General features: G+C 41.7%; 1 protein-coding gene across 2 annotated transcripts in view; it reads left to right on the top strand.

The window, feature by feature from the left end:
- The first annotated feature begins 8,209 nt into the window (after positions 1 to 8,209).
- The window catches only part of rock1 (Rho-associated, coiled-coil containing protein kinase 1), a 94,529-nt gene continuing 81,427 nt past the window's right edge, over positions 8,210 to 21,311 (top strand). For both annotated transcript variants that reach the window (XM_061920559.1, XM_061920558.1), the window contains exon 1: positions 8,210 to 9,155. In XM_061920559.1, the coding sequence (XP_061776543.1) occupies positions 9,063 to 9,155 (93 nt within the window). In that variant the 5' untranslated portion in view covers positions 8,210 to 9,062. The remainder of the gene's footprint in view (positions 9,156 to 21,311) is intronic.

Below are 21,311 nucleotides of genomic sequence, written 5' to 3'. Positions count from 1 at the left end.
ACACGTAAAACATGTTTTTGGCCAATTTTCCATTAAGGGATTTTTTTTTTAAGTCAAAATAGTGTGCAATTGTCAAGCGTGTATTTGCAAATGAGTCTTTAAAACTGTACGACGGCGCCGTCTAGTGGCAAACATACCGAACTGGCAGGATTTCAGACGAGGGATTAACATTTCAAAAATGGTAACATAATGAGCATGGCATCAGAATCAGAATCTGTTTTGCTGGACAATTATGTTTACACACTCTGTAGAGTTGGAATGAATATGGTTGTCTGTATATATATGCAATATGTAGATATGGGAGTATTTTTATATTGTTTCTAGTCCTCCCATTATTTACACATTTTGTATTTACTTATTTTTGATATATATGACATTCGCTGTAATATTAGTTTATTTAATAAAACAGTTATAACTGACAATGTATTGTATGATGTTTTCAATAATACACACACACACACACACACATATACACACACATATATATATAATTATACACAGTGGGGTAAAAAAGTATTTAGTCAGCCACCGATTGTGCAAGTTCTCCCACTTAAAATGATGACAGAGGTCTGTAATTTTCAACATAGGTACACTTCAACTGTGAGAGACAGAATGTGAAAAAAAAATCCAGGAATTCACATGGTAGGAATTTTAAAGAATGTATTTGTAAATTATGGTGGAAAATAAGTATTTGGTCAACAATTCAAAGCTCTCACTGATGGAAGGAGGTTTTGGCTCAAAATCTCACGATACATGGCCCCATTCATTCTTTCCTTAACACGGATCAATCGTCCTGTCCCCTTAGCAGAAAAACAGACCCTAAGCATGATGTTTCCACCCCCATGCTTCACAATAGGTATGGTGTTCTTGGGATGTAACTCAGTATTCTTCTTCCTCCAAACACAACGAGTTGAGTTTATACCAAAATGGATACATGGATGATACAGCAGAGGATTGGGAGAATGTCATGTGGTCAGATGAAACCAAAATAGAACTTTTTGGTGTGTGTGTGTAAAGGCTGTGATGAGGTGGCGATTTGTCCAGGGTGTACCCCGCTTTCCGCTCGAATGCATCTGGGATAGGCTCCAGCATCCCCCGTGACCCCGAACGGGACAAGCGGTAGGAAATGGATGGATGGATGGATACATAAAAGCTAAAAATTGCGGGTTTTACATAAGTACAAATATATTATGAATTTGGGAGGTATTGCACTGAGGGGTTTTAGTAAATAATAGTACAAGAAAATAAGAGATGATGTTATGGGAAAGCAATTTAAACATTTACAAAAACATAAAATGCAATAAATGTGACTGAAAATAGGAAAATAAATAATTAAGTGTAATTGAGCAAACAAAAAATATATGTAGTATACATTGGAAATGTGTTGCAATGAGGGCTTTTCAGGCAACACAAAGTAATATAGTATTTGTGTAGTTATTTAGTAGTACAAATGCAAATTCAAATAGCAAGTTAATCCCATATGAATACAGTTATTTCTTTGTTATATGTGATTTATTATTGTTGTTATTATCACCGATAGTATCCATCAATCCATTTTTCTACCGCTTGTCCCTTTCGGGGGCCGCGGGGGATGTTGGAGCCTATTTCAGCTGCATTCGACCGGAAGGCGGGTTACACCCTGGACAAGTCACTGATAGTACCAATCAATCAATCAACCAATCAATGTTTATTTATATGGTCCTAAAGCACAAGTGTCTCAAAGGGCTGCACAAACCACAACAACATCCTAGGTTCAGATCCTACATCAGGGCAAGGAAAAACTCATCCCAGTGGGATGACAATGAGAAACCTTGTAGAGCAGTGGTCCCCAACCACCGGGCTCGATTGGTACCGGGCCGCAGAATAATTTTTTATTATTATTTTTATTTTATTTTAATAAATCCACATAAAAAAGACAAGATACACTTACAACTAGTGCACCAACCCCAAAAACTCCCTTTTTCATGACAAAAAAACAAACAACAAAAAAACAACCCAAATTATCAAGCGTTCACCGGTCCGCAGCTACAAAAAGGTTGGGGAACACTGTTGTAGAGGACCGGAGATGTGGGTGACACCCCACCCCACTCCCCTCTAGAGGAGACTGGTGCAATGGACGTCGAGTGTGTCTAGCATAATATTGTGAAAGTCCAGTCCATAGTGGATCTAACATAATAGTGACAATAAAGTCCATAGTGGATCAAACGTAATAGTGACAATAAAGTCCATAGTGGGGCCAGCAGGAGACCATTCCGAGCGTAGACGGGTCAGCAGCGCAGAGATGTCTCCAACCAATGCACAGGTGAGTAGTCCACCACGGGTCCCGAATCTGAACAGCCAGCACGTCATCCATGGCCACCAGACCTGTGCCCCCCGCTCCCCTCCACAAGGGAGAGTGGGGCAAAGCAGAAAAGAAAAGTAACGGCAGATCAACTGGTCTAAAAAGGGGGGTTATTTAAAGGCTAGAGTATATAAATGAGTTTTAAGCAAATATATATTTCAAATTCCATCCATCCATCCATTTTCTACCGCTTATTCCCTTTGGGGTGGCTGGGGCCTATCTCAGCTACAATCGAGCGGAAGGCGGTGTACACCCTGGACAAGTCGCCACCTCATCGCAGGGCCAACACAGATAGACAGACAACATCACACTCACATTCACACACTAGGGCCAATTTAGTGTTGCCAATCAACCTATCCCCAGGTGCATGTCTTTGGAAGTGGGAGGAAGCCAGAGTACACGGAGGGAACCCACGCATTCACAGGGAGGACATGCAAACTACACACAGAAAGATCCCGAGCCCAGGATTGAACCCAGGACTACTTAGGACCTTTGTACTGTGAGGCAGGCGCACTAACCCCTCTTCCACCGTGAAGCCTGTGTTTGATTATGGTTATGATTAATTAGCAAGCGTCAGGACACGTTGGGAAGACTATCTCTCCTGGCTGGCCTGGGAACGCCTTGGGATCCCCCGGGAGGAGCTGGACGAAGTGGGTGGGGAAAGGAAAGTCTGGCTTTCCCTGCTTAGGCTGCTGCCCCCCGGGACCCAACCTCAGATAAGCGGAAGAAGATGGACGGATGGATGGATAATAAGCAAGCAGCAGCATCATTTTACCATGAATGGATTAAGTTGAAACACGTATTCGGGTGTTATCATTGAGACGTCAATTGTACGGAATATGTACTGTACTGCAGTGTTTTTCAACCACTGTGCCGCGGCACACTAGTGTGCCGTGACATACACTCCAGTGTGCAGGTGGGAGAATATATAATTTCACATATTTGTGATGAAAACATTTTTTGCAAACCAGTAATTATAGTATCCAAATTATGTGTTGTTGTTTTTGAGTGTCGGTGCTGTCTAGAGCCGTGTAATACTCTTCAATATCAGTGGGTGGCAGGCGGCAGCTAATTGCTTCTTAAATGCAGGTAAAAATGTGTCTTATGCTTGAACCAAAAATGAACAAAAGGTGAGTGCCCTTAAGAAAAGGCTTTGCAGCTTAGGGAAGGCTATGCAGAACTAAACTAAAACTGAACTGGCTGCAAAGTAAACAAAAACAGAATGCTGGACGACAGCAAAACTTACTGTGGAGCAAAGACGGCGTCCACAATGTAAATCCGAACATGACATGACAATCAACAATGTCCCCACAAAGACAGATATAAACAACTGAAATATTCTTGATTGCTAAAACTAAGTAGATTTGGGAAATATCGCTCAAAGGAAGACATGCAGCTGCTACAGGAAAATACCAAAAAAATTTAAAAAAGCCACCAAAATGGGAGCGCTAAAACACTGCGCACAGGAAAACAGCAAAAAACTCCAAATAAGTCATGGCATGATGTGACAGTATACTTTGAGACAAGAGCTATATTGTTGTACGCTTGGTTATGCTTTAAAGGCCTACTGAAACCCACTACTACCCACCAGGCAGTCTGATAGTTTATATATCAATGATGAAATATTAACATTGCAACACATGCCAATACGGCCTTTTTAGTTTACTAAATTGCAATTTTAAATTTCCCGGGAGTTTCTTCCTGGAAACGTCATGTAATGATGACGTGTACGCAAGACGTCACAGGTTTTTAGGAAGTATGAGTGCTGCGCACACACACAGCTAAATGTCGTCTGCTTTAACCGCATAATTACACAGGATTTTAGAAATCTGTGTTGCTGAATCTTTTGCAATTTGTTCAATTAATATTGGAGAAGTCACAGTAGAAAGATGGAGTTGGGAAGCTTTAGCCTTTAGCCACACAAACACACGGTGATTCCTTGTTTAAAATTCCTGGAGGTGAAACTTTACTATGGATCAGAGCGTGAACATGAATCCCGACCACATGTCAACCAGCAGGTTTCGGTGAGAAAATTGTGGTTAAAAAGACGCTTCTTACCGGAGAAAAGCTGCGCTTGTGTCGTCCATAGCTGCCGTCGACTCCCCTGAGACACCCTTCCGACTATCAGGTACTATTTAACTCACTAAAACACTAGCAACACAATAGAAAGATAAGGGGTTTCCAAGAATTAACCTATTAAATGTGTCTAAAAACATCGGAATCCGTCCCAATGCAATCGCCTTTTTTTTTTTAACTTTTTTTTTTTTCTAGTCCATCGCTATCAATATCCTCAAACACAAATCTTTCATCCTCGCTCAAATTAATGGGGAAATTGTCGTTTTCTCGGTCCGAATAGCACTTTTTGTTGGAGGCTCCCATTATAAACAATGTCAATATGTGAGGAACCATCACACTTGCGACGTCATCGTCTGCGACTTCCGGTAGAGGCAGGGTTTTTCTCTTAGCACCGAAAGTTGCGAACTTTATCGTGGATGTTCTCTACTAAATCCTTTCAGCAAAAATATGGCAATATCGCGAAATGATCAAGTATGACATATAGAATGGACCTGCTATCCCCGTTTAAATAAGAAAACCTCATTTCAGTAGGCCTTTAAGGTCCATCCATCCATCCACTTTCTACCGCTTATTCCCTTTGAGGTCGCGGGGGACGCTGGTGCCTATCTCAGCTACAATCATATCCAACAATTGCGACAATGACTTTTAACTGTCAACTGAGTTGATGATTTCTGCTGGTGGTGTGCCTCCAGATTTTTTCAACGCAAAAAATTTGCCTTGGCTCAAAAAAAGGTTGAAAAACACTGCTGTACTGTGTAAACTGTACTGTTCCATATAATGTATTCTCTTCCTTTGAGATCCACCAATAAAAGTTACATCCATCCATCCATCCATTTTCTACCGCTTATTCCCTTTTGGGGTCGCGGGGGGCGCTGGAGCCTGTCTCAGCTACAATCGGGCGGAAGGCGGCGTACACCCTGGACAAGTCGCCACCTCATCGCAGGGCCAACACAGATAGACAGACAACATTCACACTCACATTCACACACTAGGGCCAATTTAGTGTTGCCAATCAACCTATCCCGAGGTGCATGTTTTTGGAGGTGGGGGGAAGCCTGAGTACCCGGAGGGAACCCACGCAGTCACGGGGAGAACATGCAAACTACACACAGAAACATACCGAGCCCGGGATTGAACCCAGGACTACTCAGGACCTTTGTATTGTGAGGCAGACACACTAACCCCTCTTCCACCGTGAAGCCCATGTTTGATTATGATTATGATTAATAAGCAGGTGTCAGGACACGTTGAGAAGACTATCTCTCCTGGCTGGCCTGGGAATGCCTTGGGATCCCCCGGGAGGAGCTGGACGAAGTGGCTGGGGAGAGGAAAGTCTGGCCTTCCCTGCTTAGGCTGCTGCCCCCGCAACCTGACCTCGGATAAGCAGAAGAAGATGGATGGATGGATAATAAGACTTAGACTTAGATTTAGACTTCCTTTTTATTGTCATTCAAATTTGAACTTTACAGTACAAATAAGAACGTAATTTCGTTGCATTAGCTATTGGTAGTGCAGGATAAAAAAAAAAGCAATAAGGTGCAGATATAAATAAATAGATTACTGTACAGATAAATACATTGCATTTTCTCACATGCATCCATGTTTATGGATATATGTTATATTGTCTTTTTTATTCTATCTGTGTTGGCCCTGTGATGAGGTGGCGACTTGTCCAGGGTGTACACCGCCTTCCGCCCGATTGTAGCTGAGATTGGCACCAGCGCCCCCTGCCACCCCAAGGGGAATAAGCGGTAGGAAATGGATGGATGGAGTTAATCCATTTTGGGGGGAGTTGAGGGGATAATTTAAGTATGATGCGTTCAAGAGTCTTACGGCCTGAGGGAAGAAGCTGTTACAGAACCTGGAGGTTCTGCTACGGAGGCTGCGGAACCTCTTCCTAGACTCCAGCAGTGAAAACAGTCCTTGGTGAGGTTGGGAGGAGTCTTTGCAGATTGTATTAGCCCTGGTCAGGCAGCGGCTTTTTTGCAAGCAGCAGCAACATTTTACCATGAATGTATATTATATTGTCTTTTTTATTCCAGCGAGTTAATCCATTTTGCGGGGAGTTCAGGGGATAATTTAATTATGATGCGTTCAAGAGTCTTACGGCCTGAGGGAAGAAGCTGTTACCGAACCTGGAGGTTCTGCTACGGAGGCTGCGGAACCTCTTGCTAGAGTCCAGCAGTGAAAACAGTCCTTGGTGGGTGTGGAAGGAGTCTTTGCAGATTTTCTGAGCCCTGGTCAGGCAGCGGCTTTTTGCAAGCAGCAGAAACATTTCACCATGAATGTATGTAATATTGTCTTTTTTATTCCAGGAAGTTAGTCCATTTTGGGGGGAGTTGAAGGGATAATTTAATTATGATGCGTTCAAGCGTCTTACAGCCTGAGGGAAGAAGCTGTTACAGAACCTGGAGGTTCTGCTACGGAGGCTGCGGAACCTCTTGCTAAAGTCCAGCAGTGAAAACAGTCCTTGGTGGGTGTGGAAGGAGTCTTTGCAGATTTCCTGAGCCCTGGTCAGGCAGCGGCTTTTTGCAAGCAGCAGCAACATTTTACCATGAATGTATGTTATATTGTCTTTTTTATTCCAGCGAGTTAATCCATTTTGGGGGGAATTGAAGGGATAATTTAATTATGATGCGTTCAAGAGTCTTATGACCTGAGGGAAGAAGCTGTTACCGAACCTGGAGGTTCTGCTACGGAGGCTGCGGAACCTCTTGCTAGAGTCCAGCAGTGAAAACAGTCCTTGGTGGGTGTGGAAGGAGTCTTTGCAGATTTTCTGGGCCCTGGTCAGGCAGCGGCTTTTTGCAAGAAGCAACAACATTTTACCATGAATGTATGTTATATTGTCTTTTTATTCCAGTGAGTTAATCCATTTTGGGGGGAGTTGAAGGGATAATTTAATTATGATGCGTTCAAAAGTCTTACAGCCTGAGGGAAGAAGCTGTTACAGAACCTGGAGGTTCTGCTACAGAGGCTGTGGAACCTCTTGCTAAAGTCCAGCAGTGAAAACAGTCCTTGGTGGGGGTGGGAGGAGTCTTTGCAGATTTTCTGAGCCCTGGTCAGGCAGCGGCTTTTTGCAAGCAGCAGCAACATTTTACCATGAATGTATGTTATATTGTCTTTTTTATTCCAGCGAGTTAATCCATTTTGGGGGGAATTGAAGAGATAATTTAATTATGATGCGTTCAAGCAACATTTTACCATGAATGGATTAAGTTGAGGGGCTTCACGGTGGCAGAGGGGTTAGTGCGTCTGCCTCACAATACGAAGTTCCTGCAGTCCTGGGTTCAAATCCAGGCTCGGGATCTTTCTGTGTGGAGTTTGCATGTTCTCCCCGTGAATGCGTGGGTTCCCTCCGGGTACTCCGGCTTCCTCCCACTTCCAAAGACATGCACCTGGGGATAGGTTAATTGGCAACACTAAATTGGCCCTAGTGTGTGAATGTTGTCTGTCTATCTGTGTTGGCCCTGCGATGAGATGGCGACTTGTCCAGGGTGTACCCTGCCTTCCGCCCGATTGTAGCTGAGATAGGCGCCAGCGCCCCCCGCGAACCCGAAAGGGAATAAGCGGTAGAAAATGGATGGATGGATGGATTAAGTTGAAAAACGTATTCGGGTGTTATCATTTCGACGTCAATTTTTCGGAATATGTACTGTACTGTGTAAACTGTACTGTAAAATATAATGTATTCTCTTCCTTTGAGATCCACTAATAAAAGTTACAATCAATCAAAAACATGTTGCCCTCACTGGCCCGGGAACGCGAGTGCCTGCCACCGCGCATGCGCACGGCTTGGCATTTTGAAGTTTCTCCTCCGGGGTGTTTGAACAGGAAGGCGGACATGTTGGCCAGCCCGTGGGAGAAAATCGGGCATCGTCTGCTGTCTCCCCCCTTACCCCCCCCCTCCTCCTCCTCGATAACACCTCAAAATACAATCCACGTCCAGCTCTTACGAGACGGATCTTAAGGATAACGCCGTTTTGACGTGGAGGCAGCTGACAGTCGACGACACCGCAGGAAGGAGCTGCAGCGGAACCGTTAACCGCCGCACAGACTTTGGTGTTCCACTTCAATTTGGAAGAAGCAGAAGTTTTTTTTTTTGTTTTTGTTTTTTTCTTTCGGCCTCCACTTCTTCTTTTGAGCTGTCAGATTAGTTTGTCGCTCTCCATGCAAGTACCCGGCACTGGAACGGGAACAGGCCCGGACTAACTGACGCGAAGCCTGCCTACAAAGTCAGATGTTTTAAAATCGCCTTTTTTTGTTGTTGTTTTTTTGTTCGGATGCGGCATTTTATCAAGGTTTGTTATTCTTCTCCTCCCGCGGAGGCTGACAAGTCTGCCGCTGCATGGATGTCTCTTGCAGCTCCAGCCACGTTGGGAAGTAGCTTTCACTAAAAAAAGAAAAAAAAATGTGGCTTTTGTACATCCAGCGGAACCTCCGACGTTTTACCGTGTGCGAACCGACTAGGAGAACGATGTGTTTTCTTTAAAGTGACTCGGAAAAGTTGACACGAAGAAGAAAAAAAAAAGACATTCGGCTAGCTAGCCTTGCTAACGCTAGCTAGCCTCGCTGGTGGCGAGCTTCTTGTTTTTTTTTTTAGCCTGTTCCCAAAAAGACATAATCTGGACTCCACTCAAAGGCGAAGATGTCTTCCAGGGAGAGCATGGAGGCCCGATTTGAGAAGATCGATGCAATGTTGCAGGATCCCAAGTCGGAAATAAACACGGATTGTCTTCTGGTAAGTTTGGAGTTTGTTAGCCTGCTAAGTGGCTAACTTGTTAGCCTAACTCCGAGCCTCAAATCTTCCCAACAATAATGTCTTAGAGGAACATTTTTTATTTCGCCATGTTCCAAACTAATATCTACATTGAATGCGCAACACTTCTGATTCAATCAACATTGACGTGTTGTCATTCCCTGCTATGTAAATACATGTTTAATGTTGTTGCTCCCCCATAGGCAATCACCGCTACTAACTGATAACTCTGTGACGTCATCGCAACCCTTAGTAGCTCCTCAAATTGTAATTTGCTATTTTGCACGCTTTATTTGAGGTGTTTCTCCTGGCGAGCTTGTTGTATGTAAACTTGCAGGCAAGCATCGCTGCACCTGTTGAAGTTGGCCTGTTTTTTTCTTTTGACTGCTTCCTTGTCTCTTAAACGAGATCAAAACAAAGCGATCACGTCAGAAGTCATCGTTGCAGGCGTAAAACCATCCAAAAGTGCATGCTTGCAGATGACAGTCAAGTATCCCCACACGTGCACAAACACGCAAACAGCGTTATAAATGACAGTTTCATCGTCCCCTTCGGAGTTATGCCCATATTTGGAAACGTGAGTATTGCTGTAAAGCAGGGGTCTCAAACTCAATTTACTTGGGGGGCACTGGATGCAGAGTCTGGGTGAGGCTGGGCCGCAAGAAAAGATAAAAAAACAACAACATAATTTTAAATGTTTTTTTTTTCTACACAAAATCAAAATATACATGAACACAATGAGAATTAAGGAATGTGAGGCAATGCAAATTAAACAATAATAAAAATAAAACAGTGGTTTGAATTGGTCCAGGTTATCGGGGACTGTTATTACTGACAGACAGGTGTCACGGTTTGACTGCAGCCAGGCACGTAAGAAAACCCACATCTCCATGGCAATGTTTCTGTCGCTTTCTCTCATTTCCCGCTTTTCCACTAACGCAGGGGTAGGCAACCCAGAACGTTGAAAGAGCCATTTTGGACCCAAATAACAAAAATCGTCTCCGTCTGGAGTCAACGGGAGGGGGTAGAGTTTACAGTTAAGGTAGCACAATTTGTATTGTCACTCGGTCCTTCAACAGAGTGCTTTGTAAGCTACCGGACCACTCATCTCCCTGGCCCGGACTGTTAACAGCAGCGCCGGTGTAAGGAGCGAGAGAGAGACACACACAGAGAGAGTGAACAGGCGGGCGAGCAAGTGAGGGAGGAAAGGAAGAAACGCGCGTGCAGGTCTCGTGGAAAAGCAGCAAAACGTTTCTCTGCTTGCATCACACAAGTGACGTTAATGTTCGGTCCTCGAGAGCCATATACAACACCCTGATTGGTAGATTCCTTTAGCTCTGCACACAAAGCTGTCAAGTGCCATTCATATAAAACTTGCGGGCCGCACCAACATTAAACTTTCATATATCAAGGTGGGGGCCGCAAAATAACGTCTCACGGGCCGCAATTGGCCCACGGGCCCCAGGTCTGAGACCCCTGCTGTAAAGGTACTTGTGTTGTCCCGATGTTGTAGGCACAATACAAATGTGAGCAATTTGCAAAATGCGCAACCGCATTTTGCAAATTTGTATAATGCGCAGTCTTTTTGCAAATTGCTTCAAGCTACATATTTGAATAATGTGTGGTGCACATTTTGCAAATCATTGGGCACAATTTGCATAATGCACAATCTTTTTGGCAATTTTGGAAATTGATTCCAGCTATATATTGATTGTGTTGGAAGTTCTGGCTCCTAACCCTAACCCAGTGGTTCTTAACCTTGTTGGAGGTACCGAACCACACCAGTATCATATGTGCATTCACCGAACCCTTTAGTGAAAAATAAAATGTTTTTCAAATTCAAGACAAAGTTATATGCTTATGTGAACACTTGGGTAACATATTCTAAGTAATAAAGACTTAATTTAGAGTTATATGGTTAGGGTCAGGGTTAAAGGGTTAGGGTTAAAATGAGGCCATGCCGAATAAGGCATTAATAAGTACTTAATAATGACTAATTAAGAGCCACTATGTTACTAATTTGCATATTAATAAGCAACTGATTAATGGTGAATATGTTCCCCATACTAAAGTGTTACCATGTTTTTTTTTACTGGTGCACAAAATAAACTGTGCATAAACATCACCTTGTTCAAACAACAAAACCAACACAGTGCATAAACTCACAACAAATTTACACATCTGCAAATCAGTCAGCTGTTGCCATATCCGTAATACTCCGAAAGGGAGAAGTTTGTATTCACACGATGAGTCGAGTTTGTTTTGACCTCCGCCGAACCCCTGAGGCCGACTCACCGAACCCCTAGGGTTTGATCGAACCCAGGTTAAGAACCACTGCCCTAACCCTAACCCTTGATGCCATCTACGCAATGTTGGGAGACTGTTTTGCTGTTCTTCTGTTCGATGTAGCTTTCTGTGCAGAATTCCGCAAATTCTTCTTCAGCCGTCCTCAAACCATCCATTTGCACGGTCGTGCCATTTTCAAACAAAATCTCGTCTTGCGATACGCAAATTGCTTGCGCACAATTGAAATGACGCATAATTTGCAAAGTGCGCGAGATTGGTGAAATGCTTACAACACCTATACCATTATTTCGGTACCGGTACTATAATTATTTCAATATCTTTCGGTACTTTTTTAAATAAAAGGGACCACAAAAAATTGCATTGTTGGCTTTATTTAACAAAAAATCTTAGGGTACTTTAAACTAGGGCTGGGCGATGTGGCCTTTTATTAATATCTCAATATTTTTTGGGCCATGTCGCGAAACACAATATCTATCTCGATGTTTTGCTTTAGCCTTAAATGAACACTTGATGCATATAATCACAGCAGTATGATGATTCTATGTGTCTACATTAAAACATTCTTGTTCATACTACATGAATATATTCTTATTTTAAACTTTCCTGCAGAGAGGGAAATCACAACTAAGTAAATTTAGCAAAACTGTATTTATTAAACAGCTTCATGGTGGAAGAGGGGTTAATGCGTCTGCCTCACAATACGAAGGTCCTGAGTAGTCAGGGTTCAATCCCGGGCTCGGGATATTTCTGTGTGGAGTTTGCATGTCCTCCCCATGATTGCGTGGGTTCCCTCCGGGTACTCCGCCTTCCTCCCACCTCCAAAGACATGCACCTGGGCATAGGTTGATTGGCAACACTAAATTGGCCTTAGTGTGTGAATGTGAGTGTGAATGTTGTCTTATCTGTGTTGGCCCTGCGATGACGTGGCGACTTGTCCAGGGTGTACACCGCCTTCCGCCCAATTGTAGCTGAGATAGGCACCCGCGACCCCAAAAGGAATAAGCGGTAGAAAATGGGTGGATGGATGGTATTTATTAAACAGTTATTAAGCAGTGGCACAAACATTCTTGTCGTTTCAAAACAAAGTGCAAGATTGTCAGAGACATTTTAAAACAAACTATGAGTGCACTTTTGTGCATGATGTCACTACGATGACATATCAAAACAGCACTAAATTAAAGTGCACTTTTTGTACAGAACGCCACTACAATAGTTTAAAACAAAGTACATTTTTGTGCATGATGTCACACAGGATATCTCAATAAATGTCAAATTAAAATGAGCTGCATAATAAGAAAACAAATAGCAGTGCTGCTACTTTTTGTAGCAACACTTTTGCCGCATAAATGTTGAGCATATTCCTGCTTGAAGCCAAACCACCGCCAGACAATGTACGATGCTGTTTTTCTTGGGAATTAATTCTTCCTTCATTTGTTACCAAATTTGCACCTTCTCTCTCTCGTATTAACACTCGCAACGCACAGTTAGTATCACAGCTAATGTTACCCATGTAGCCACCTCTCTGCTCCGGGAGGGTGTGTGACGTTGCACACGTGACGTATGTAAGAAGGTGCGCTTGTTTACGTCTCTGTGAGAAGGAGAGACAAGAAAGAGTGGGAAACGCATGTAGTGTAATGCCCGCAGCTAAAAGCAATGTGTGAGAACATATACTCGAATATCACGATATAGTCATTTTCTATAGCGCACAGAGACAAACCAACGATATATCGAGTATATCAATATATCGCCTTGCCCTACATTAAACATACGTTTATGTACTCCATCTATCCATTTTGTACCGCTTGTCTCTTTCGGGGCGGCGGGGGTCGGAAGGCCACTTCATCGCAGGGCCAACACAGATAGTACTGTAAAGTTCATTTATGAATGACAATAAAAGGAAGTCTAAGTCTTAAGGTTGTCCTTAAATACAATAGTGAACATACATACTTCTTAGTAAGTAAGCAAACAAGGGCTCCTAATTTGTCTGCTGACATATAGTAACATGCACCTGGGGATAGGTTGATTGGCAACACTAAGTTGGCCCTATTGTGTGAATGTGAGTGTGAATGTTGTCTGTCTATCCGTGTTGGCCCTGTGATGAGTTGGCGACTTGTCCAGGGTGTACGCCGCCTTCCGCCCGAATGCAGCTGAGATAGGCTCCAGCACCCTCCGCGACCCCAAAAGGGACAGGCATCAGAAAATGGATGGATGGACAGATATTGTGTTATTTTCCATTTTTTTTATTTTGTCAAAATGATGGACAAGTGGTAGAAAGTGAATTATTAATCTACTTGTTCATTTACTGTTAATATCCGCATACTTTCTCTTTTAACATGTTCCATCTACCGTACACTTCTGTTAAAATGTAATAATCACTTATTTTTAGTTTGTTTGGATACTTTACATTAGTTTTGGACGATACCACAAATTTGGGTATCAATCTGATACCAAGTCGTTACAGGATCACACATTGGTCATATTCATAGTCCTCGTGTGTACAGGAATAACCATAATATACATTTAAAAAAAAATGAAAGAGGATGTTTTTATGCCAAAAGATATCGACGTAATCATATTAGTATCGACTAGATACATCACTGTACCTGGTGTCATTACAGTGGATGTTAGGTGTAGATCCACCTATTGCGTTTGTTTACATTTCGACGCCGGTGAGCAACGGTGTGTATGTAGCTTGTTTAGCTATTCCTCGTCCTGCAGGGATGATACTTGTAAGAAACTTACTTTATTTGTCGCCATGGAGGCGAGGATTAGGGATTTAGAAGTTGCTAAAACACTGCAGACTGGGGCTGGACTTTTTAAAGGCGGTATAGTACCGAATATGATTCATTAGTATTGCGGTACTACACGGTATACCGTACAACCCTAAAAGGTACATAATACAATGATTTGTTTTTTCCTAATTATTTTGGTTAGCTTGTTATGGGTACATGACAGGGGCCATAGCTCTTCTATGCTCCTCCTGCAAGCTGTAGACATATTCTGAATGAAATACTTTAAAAAGCTAGCATTATTACATTATTAACATGTGTTGTATTCATTTTATGTGTTAGTCAAGCAGATTTAGGTTAAAAAACTTCAGCACACATTCATTCCTATGAAAAGTCCACAATAAATGGTACACGTTTTGGTACAAATGTGACTAAACTTGTTCATGTAGGATGTTATTTTGTCACTAGGTGTTCTAAATTCAACAATGTCAGTTTTATTGTTTCAGACTATCCTTTTTATTGATACAGCATCTCACAAATGGGAGACCTGTGTACACCACTCACATTTCATTAACTCATTTATGTTAATGGTGATGCAATAGTAAACTTGAATGTACTGTAACGTAGTCTGTGCATATAATGTATTAAAACATAAGTGAGCCATATCCAAATTGTGTCGTTAGTAGAGGATGTGCCAATCGATCAGCCACCAATTCGTATCGGCCAGTTTTCTCGAATTGCCGAATAATGCCTTTTAATATCGCTTACAAACGCTGATTCCTTTGGCTGGTATTATATTTAATTTTAGTCTCCTGGCTGACTAGCTAGCAGCTAATTGTTTATCTCCATAAACAGTGTGAAGCATCTCCCCTAAATTAATAATAAACACTTCTATGGTGGCAAATTTGGTGCTAGCGGGGTGTATAATACAGCCAAGAGTCATGGATGCATTGGAATTCTGGGTAATTCTTATGTTGCGTTTATAATGTGTTACAGAGCCAATGTTCTCCAGAAATGTGTTTGGTGTGGGTTCACAGAGTGTGGCGCATATTAGTAATAGTGTTAAAGTTGTTTTATATCACAACCATTAGTGTGATCTGTATGGCTGTGGAACAAGACCCCTGGTTTACACATAGTAAAAGCAAAAAATAATCTCTTCCGCCATTTCGGAAATGACGACATGGGAAGCGTCACTCGTGACATCACGACTTTGACCCGGCGGTAAAAGTAAGCATGGGCTAATAAATTTGGGGAGTGAGTTTGACCCGGCAGTAAATAAAGACAGGCGCATATTACAGGCGCTATTCAAGGAAGTACGGTAGTTTAAATATTGTGCTGATATTTTTAAAATGGCACCAAAAATACATTGACAAAATATACAGCAATTAATTATAGGTATTTTTGTGGTATTTTTAAGTGCAGTGACAAATCCATGTGATTGGTATAGACATTGGCCGTACTCACACATTGATTATCGAAATCGGTCATATGAAATCGTGATCGGAACATCCCTGATCCTTTTAATGTGAATATTCAGTGTGAGCAGTGTTATCTACCACTGCCTTAATCCTCGTTGGAATGGAATTGAGGATGTCTGCATAGGTTGTTACTTGAGTCCTTTTCCACTCATCCATACGTGTTGCAGATGGTGGATGTTCTCCACATTCCTTCCTTCTGCTTGGGAATGCCACACACGTGCTCAATTGCGTTCATTGTGAAGGCGACCTACTTGACCACTCCATCACCTTCACCCTCTGGATGTGTGTTTAGGCTTCCAATCCTATTTAAGCAACCATTTTACTGAAGGAGAGGCACATGCTCTGCTATACAGTGTGTCACAGTATTTGTTAGGACTCCTGTTTCCATCAGTGAACCTCAGCATCTCGGTGTCGGCAGCACTCCCGCAATAAGGGACACGACCAGCACCATGCTTGACTGTAGGAAAGGCCGCTACTATACATCAATCCATCCATTTTCTACCGCGTGTCCCTTTCGTGGTCGCGGCGGTGGCTGGAGCCCACCTCAGCTGCATTCAGGCGGAAAGCGGGGTAAACCCTGGACAAGATACCCACTGAAACAATAATAATGTTTTTTTTTAGTAAATGACTGTTATACAAGCTTTATACTGACTAAGGTTGCGCGATACAGATGATATATAATATAAATTAGGCTGACAATATACATTTTGATGCTATCCGTATACGGTAATAGCACATGTTGATGACACATTCTAGCTGTTTCCAGCAAATCTGACCACGACCAGCAAACAAACGTGTGTGTCGTCAGTGCACTGTCGCATCCTCGCTAGTGGCTGATGTCCGTTCACAATGAAAAGACAATTCTAAGTTAGCAATCCTCGCCTGCATCGTGGCAAATAAACTACATTTCATATATGTATCATTCATTATCACTGGAGGACGAGGAATAGTTAAACATGTTGCACTACACATTGTAGAGTATATGCTAACCGCAAGCAGGAGCTCTTGAATGTAAACATAAATTAGTTTATCGATACAAATATCGAAAGTAACGGTACTAGGCATAATATTAGCATATGGTCAATACTACAGTGGTTTCATTGATATTTTTTATTATCAAAATGTTTGTGCAGTTTTGGTATTGTTTACAAACTCAGGAAATAAGTCATTGGACACAGGTGGACTTGAAGGGCATAAACCAAAGAATATAAATTAGTGCTAATAGTAGGAAATAATTTAGATATCTAATTGATATTGTTCAACCACCGTCCTGTGTTTTTGTAAGTTTAATAATTGTGATAAAAAATGAATAATTTAATGATATTGAACATTTAAAGTACATTTTGTATTAACAAAATAATACAACTTGAAATTATGCAACATTTTACTGCATCTGTCAGCAGCCAAATTAGGAGTCTTTATTTTAACTCGTTTTGAAATGATTCTATTATCATTTACATACCAAATGATATTTTGTGATATATATGTTTTCGCAGGAGGCTGCAATACAAATTGCGCTATAGATTTTAGACAATATCGACAATTCCAGTAACACTAATTAGTCAATTATGTCCAAGTTTAGTATTATGAGCAGATTTACTGAATATAAATGCTTGCTGGACTATGCTCACATTTTAAATCACACATGGCTCTTGTAGTACATTGTTCAAGTGTTCCGGCTAATAATGTGTTTATGATTCATTGGAATGAATTCTTATGTAATCTCCTGAGTGTTATCACACGACCATTGACTGGGATTTGATGAATGGGCTTATTTAAGCTAATAGTGCCCAGTAAAAGGGACGCCCGCCCTGGCGTATGAGTGCATAGGCTACTGTAGTTGGCGGCCCCACTTGGTCTGTGTGACCTCCCATCCTGTTGCAGACGGAGCCAATTCCACTCACCTAAAAAAGCCTACACTCGTGCGTTTTTAATGGCCCCAAAAGCTGCAGGGACTGCTCCTGCTGGCAGCCTCGCACACACAAGCTTGTTGTTGTTCCCTTCTTTTTTTCCACCACCCTCGCCGCAATCTCCCTTGCCTTGATCGATGAATGGAGGCCTTTTCCCCATACACCCTCCCTCCCTCTCTTCTCTTGCCACAGCGCAACTCCACCCACCGTTTAATAAAATTCCATCCTAATCAAATAACTTCTTGTCTTTTGTCCCCCCCCCCAGAGCTCTGGTGTGTCCCTAAGCTCATTCTGCTGGAGAGAGTTGAGACAAGGCAGGCCGTTCTGAAGTAGCCGGGTGTGTGTGTCGCTCTCTTAGCCGTAATCCAAAATTATGTGCACTTAAGACCTATGTTTCTAAAGGCAGTGAAACCGGACATCGGGATCATGAATCAGCCGACCTAATAGGTTCCTTCAGAATGCTCAATGCGGCCGCTTGAGCCCGCCACACTTCTTTACCTTGACTTTTACTCTCTTTCTTTGTGGGACGATTAGGATTTTCTTCTCGTTGTCAACTGGGTGCTCAGCCTACCAAGGCCTGTATTCCAACCTTGTCAGCCGTTATCTTTCAACCTTCCAGTCCCTTAAATAAATCCTGCTTGGATGGATGGGAGAAGGGCCTTATCTGGATGGGCCGCCCGCTTCTCAATCATGCTCTGGGCAGCCTCCTAAAAAAAGGACAGAATTCCTGACATTGTGATGTGAAAGCTCCCTGACATTAGAGCATCTGATCATTGTCCACTTGTTGCTTTTGCAGGCAGCTGATAGCTTGCATCACAACAACACAGCTTGTTCCGAGGCTTCATCAAGGGAACATATAAGTCTTGGCTTTTTGTATAAGATTTAAAGCCTTACCTCTGTTTTTGCAGGCCCCACTTTTTGCACCAGTCGTTTTTCAGATGAAAATTTCGACAAAAGTTTTCCCTAGTGTTTGTCTCGCTTATCGTATGGCCAAACTTTGTGCGTAAGAAACAAGGGCTGCACCTAATGTTTATTTCTTAAATGGCCCCTACTATGTAAAAGTAGGGCTGGGCTATACGGCCTTTTTTTAATATCTGGATATTTTTAGGCCAAGTCACGATACACAATATATATCTCCATATTTTGCCTTAGACTTGAATGAACACTTGATGCATATAATCACAGCAGTATGATGATTCTATGTGTTTACATTAAAACATTGTTGTTCATACTGCATTAATATATGCTATTTTTAACATTCATGCAGAGAGGGAAATCACAACTAAGTCAATTTACCAAAACTGTATTTATTAAACAGTTATTAAGCAGTGGCACAAACATTCATGTCATTTCAAAACAAAGTGCAAGACTGTAAGATTGTAGACAGTTTAAAACAAGCTATTAGTGCACTTTTGTGCATGATGTCACTAAGATGACATATCAAAAGAACACTAAATTAAAGTGCACTTTTCGTAGAGAATGCCACTGCAATAGTTTAAAACAAATAAAGTGCACTTTTGTGCATGATGTCTCACAAGATATTTCAATAACTGTCAAATGAAAATAAGCTGCCTAATAGGAAATTTAATAGTGTATGTCCTTTGCTATGTGGCAGGTTACTGCGGACGTTATGCCTTGTTGTTGACTATTTTTTTCATACGGTGTTGATCTGGATATGGTTGCCTCGGCATTTTGTTGGTGTGGCACCGAACGGAGATGTTGACATGCAGAGTTTCAATCACTCTTCATTCTCGAGCGGGTGACTTTTCCAATGATGCAACATATTAGCAGTAATGCTACTTGTTTTAGCAACGCTTTAGCCCCACACTTGACAAATTACGGTTGTCTGTTGGACATCTTTCCCGCTTGAAGCCAAACCACCGCCAGACGATGGAACCCCTGTTTTTTTTCTTGGGAATAATTTCTTCCTCCATTTGTTACCAGATTTTCACCTTCTTTCTCTCGTATTACCACTCGCACCACAGCTAATGTTACCCATGCCGCTACTCCTTTGCTACGCAAGGGCGTATAATTATGTATGTGACGTATGTAAGAAGGTGCGCTTGTTTTATGTTTGTAAGAAGCAGAGACAGCAAAGGGTGATAAAAGCCTGTTGTCTAATGCCCACAGCGGAAAACAACAGTGTGAGAACGTATACTCGAATATCACAATATAGTAATTTTCAATATTGCACAGAGACAAACCCGCGATATATCGAGTATATTCAATATATCGCCCAGCCCTATATAAAACCAACTTTTCTTACCTTTTGGTACCAGTTTTTGTTTGGTCATATCTGCCCAAAAATCCAGAACATTTTAAATTAAATCATGAAAGATTTACGGAGATATTTATAAAACAATCTTGTCTTCATTCATTCTTTCCCCAAAAGAGTAATTTGGAATTAGCCCCAATTGTGACGTTTTTCCCAATTATGATGTCAGTGGATATTTCCATAGATGGTAAAGCTTTACCCGAAGAGCTTTGTGTGAGTTCCCCACTGTAGTCCGACATTGTAGTCAATAAGTTCCTTATTTTTGTCCATTCTCTTGTTGTTGGGTAAACTGGTTTGTACATCCTCAGCTGTTGCCATTTCTAATAGAAAGTGGCATATACAGTGCATTTGGAACGTATTCACAGCATTTCACTTTTGTCCCATTTTAAATGATAAATGGGTTGTACTTGTATAGCGCTTTTCTACCTTCAAGGTACTCAAAGCGCTTTGACACTACTTCCACATTTACCCATTCACACACACTGATGGAGGGAGCTGCCATGCAAGGCGCCAACCAGCACCCATCAGGAGCAAGGGTGAAGTGTCTTGCTCAGGACACAACGGACGTGACGAGGTTGGTTCTAGGTGGGATTTGAACCAGTGACCCTCGGGTTGCGCACGGCCAGTCTTTCACTGCGCCACGCCGTCCCCTATTTTGTTATATTACAGCCTTATTTCAAAATGGAATACATTCATTATTTGCTTCAACATTCTGTAAACAATACCCAATAACGAAAATGTGAAAAGGTATTTTCTCAAACAATTTGCACATTTATTAAACATATAAAACAAAAACAAAAAACACATGTACATAAGTATACACAGCCTATGCACAAAAGTTTGTTAATGCACCTTTGGCAGCAATTACAGCCTCAAGTCTTGTTAAATACGATGTCAGAAGTTTGGTACACTTACCTTTGGGCAGTTTCACCCATTCCTCTTCGCCCAATCTTCTTTCCAGAACACCTTAAGTACCATCAGGTTGGATGGGAAGCTTAAGTTTTCATTTAGGATCTCTACGTATATTCTTACATTATATTGTTTTTTCAATTATTGTGCTTCATTAATAAAAAAAAATTTCTGGCCATTTCTTAAATCCTTTTAGTAACGCTTTCTGTAATACAAACCCCGTTTCCATATGGGTTGTGAAATTGTGTTGGATGTAAATATAAACGGAATACAATGATTTGCAAATCCTTTTCAACCCATATTCAGTTGAATGCACTACAAAAACAACATATTTGATGTTCAAACTCATACTTTTTTTTTTTTTTGCAAATAATAATTAACTTAGAATTTCATGGCTGCAACACGTGCTAAAGTAGTTGGGAAAGGGCATGTTCACCACTGTGTTACATCACCTTTTCTTTTAACAACACTCAATAAATGTTTGGGAACTGAGGAAACTAATTGTTGAAGCTTTGAAAGTGGAATTATTT

The sequence above is a fragment of the Nerophis ophidion genome, linkage group LG14, assembly GCF_033978795.1.
Source record: "Nerophis ophidion isolate RoL-2023_Sa linkage group LG14, RoL_Noph_v1.0, whole genome shotgun sequence".
NCBI lineage: Eukaryota > Metazoa > Chordata > Actinopteri > Syngnathiformes > Syngnathidae > Nerophis > Nerophis ophidion.
Note: the sequence above shows the minus strand (reverse complement) of the source record. Positions and strands in the feature narration are given on the sequence as shown.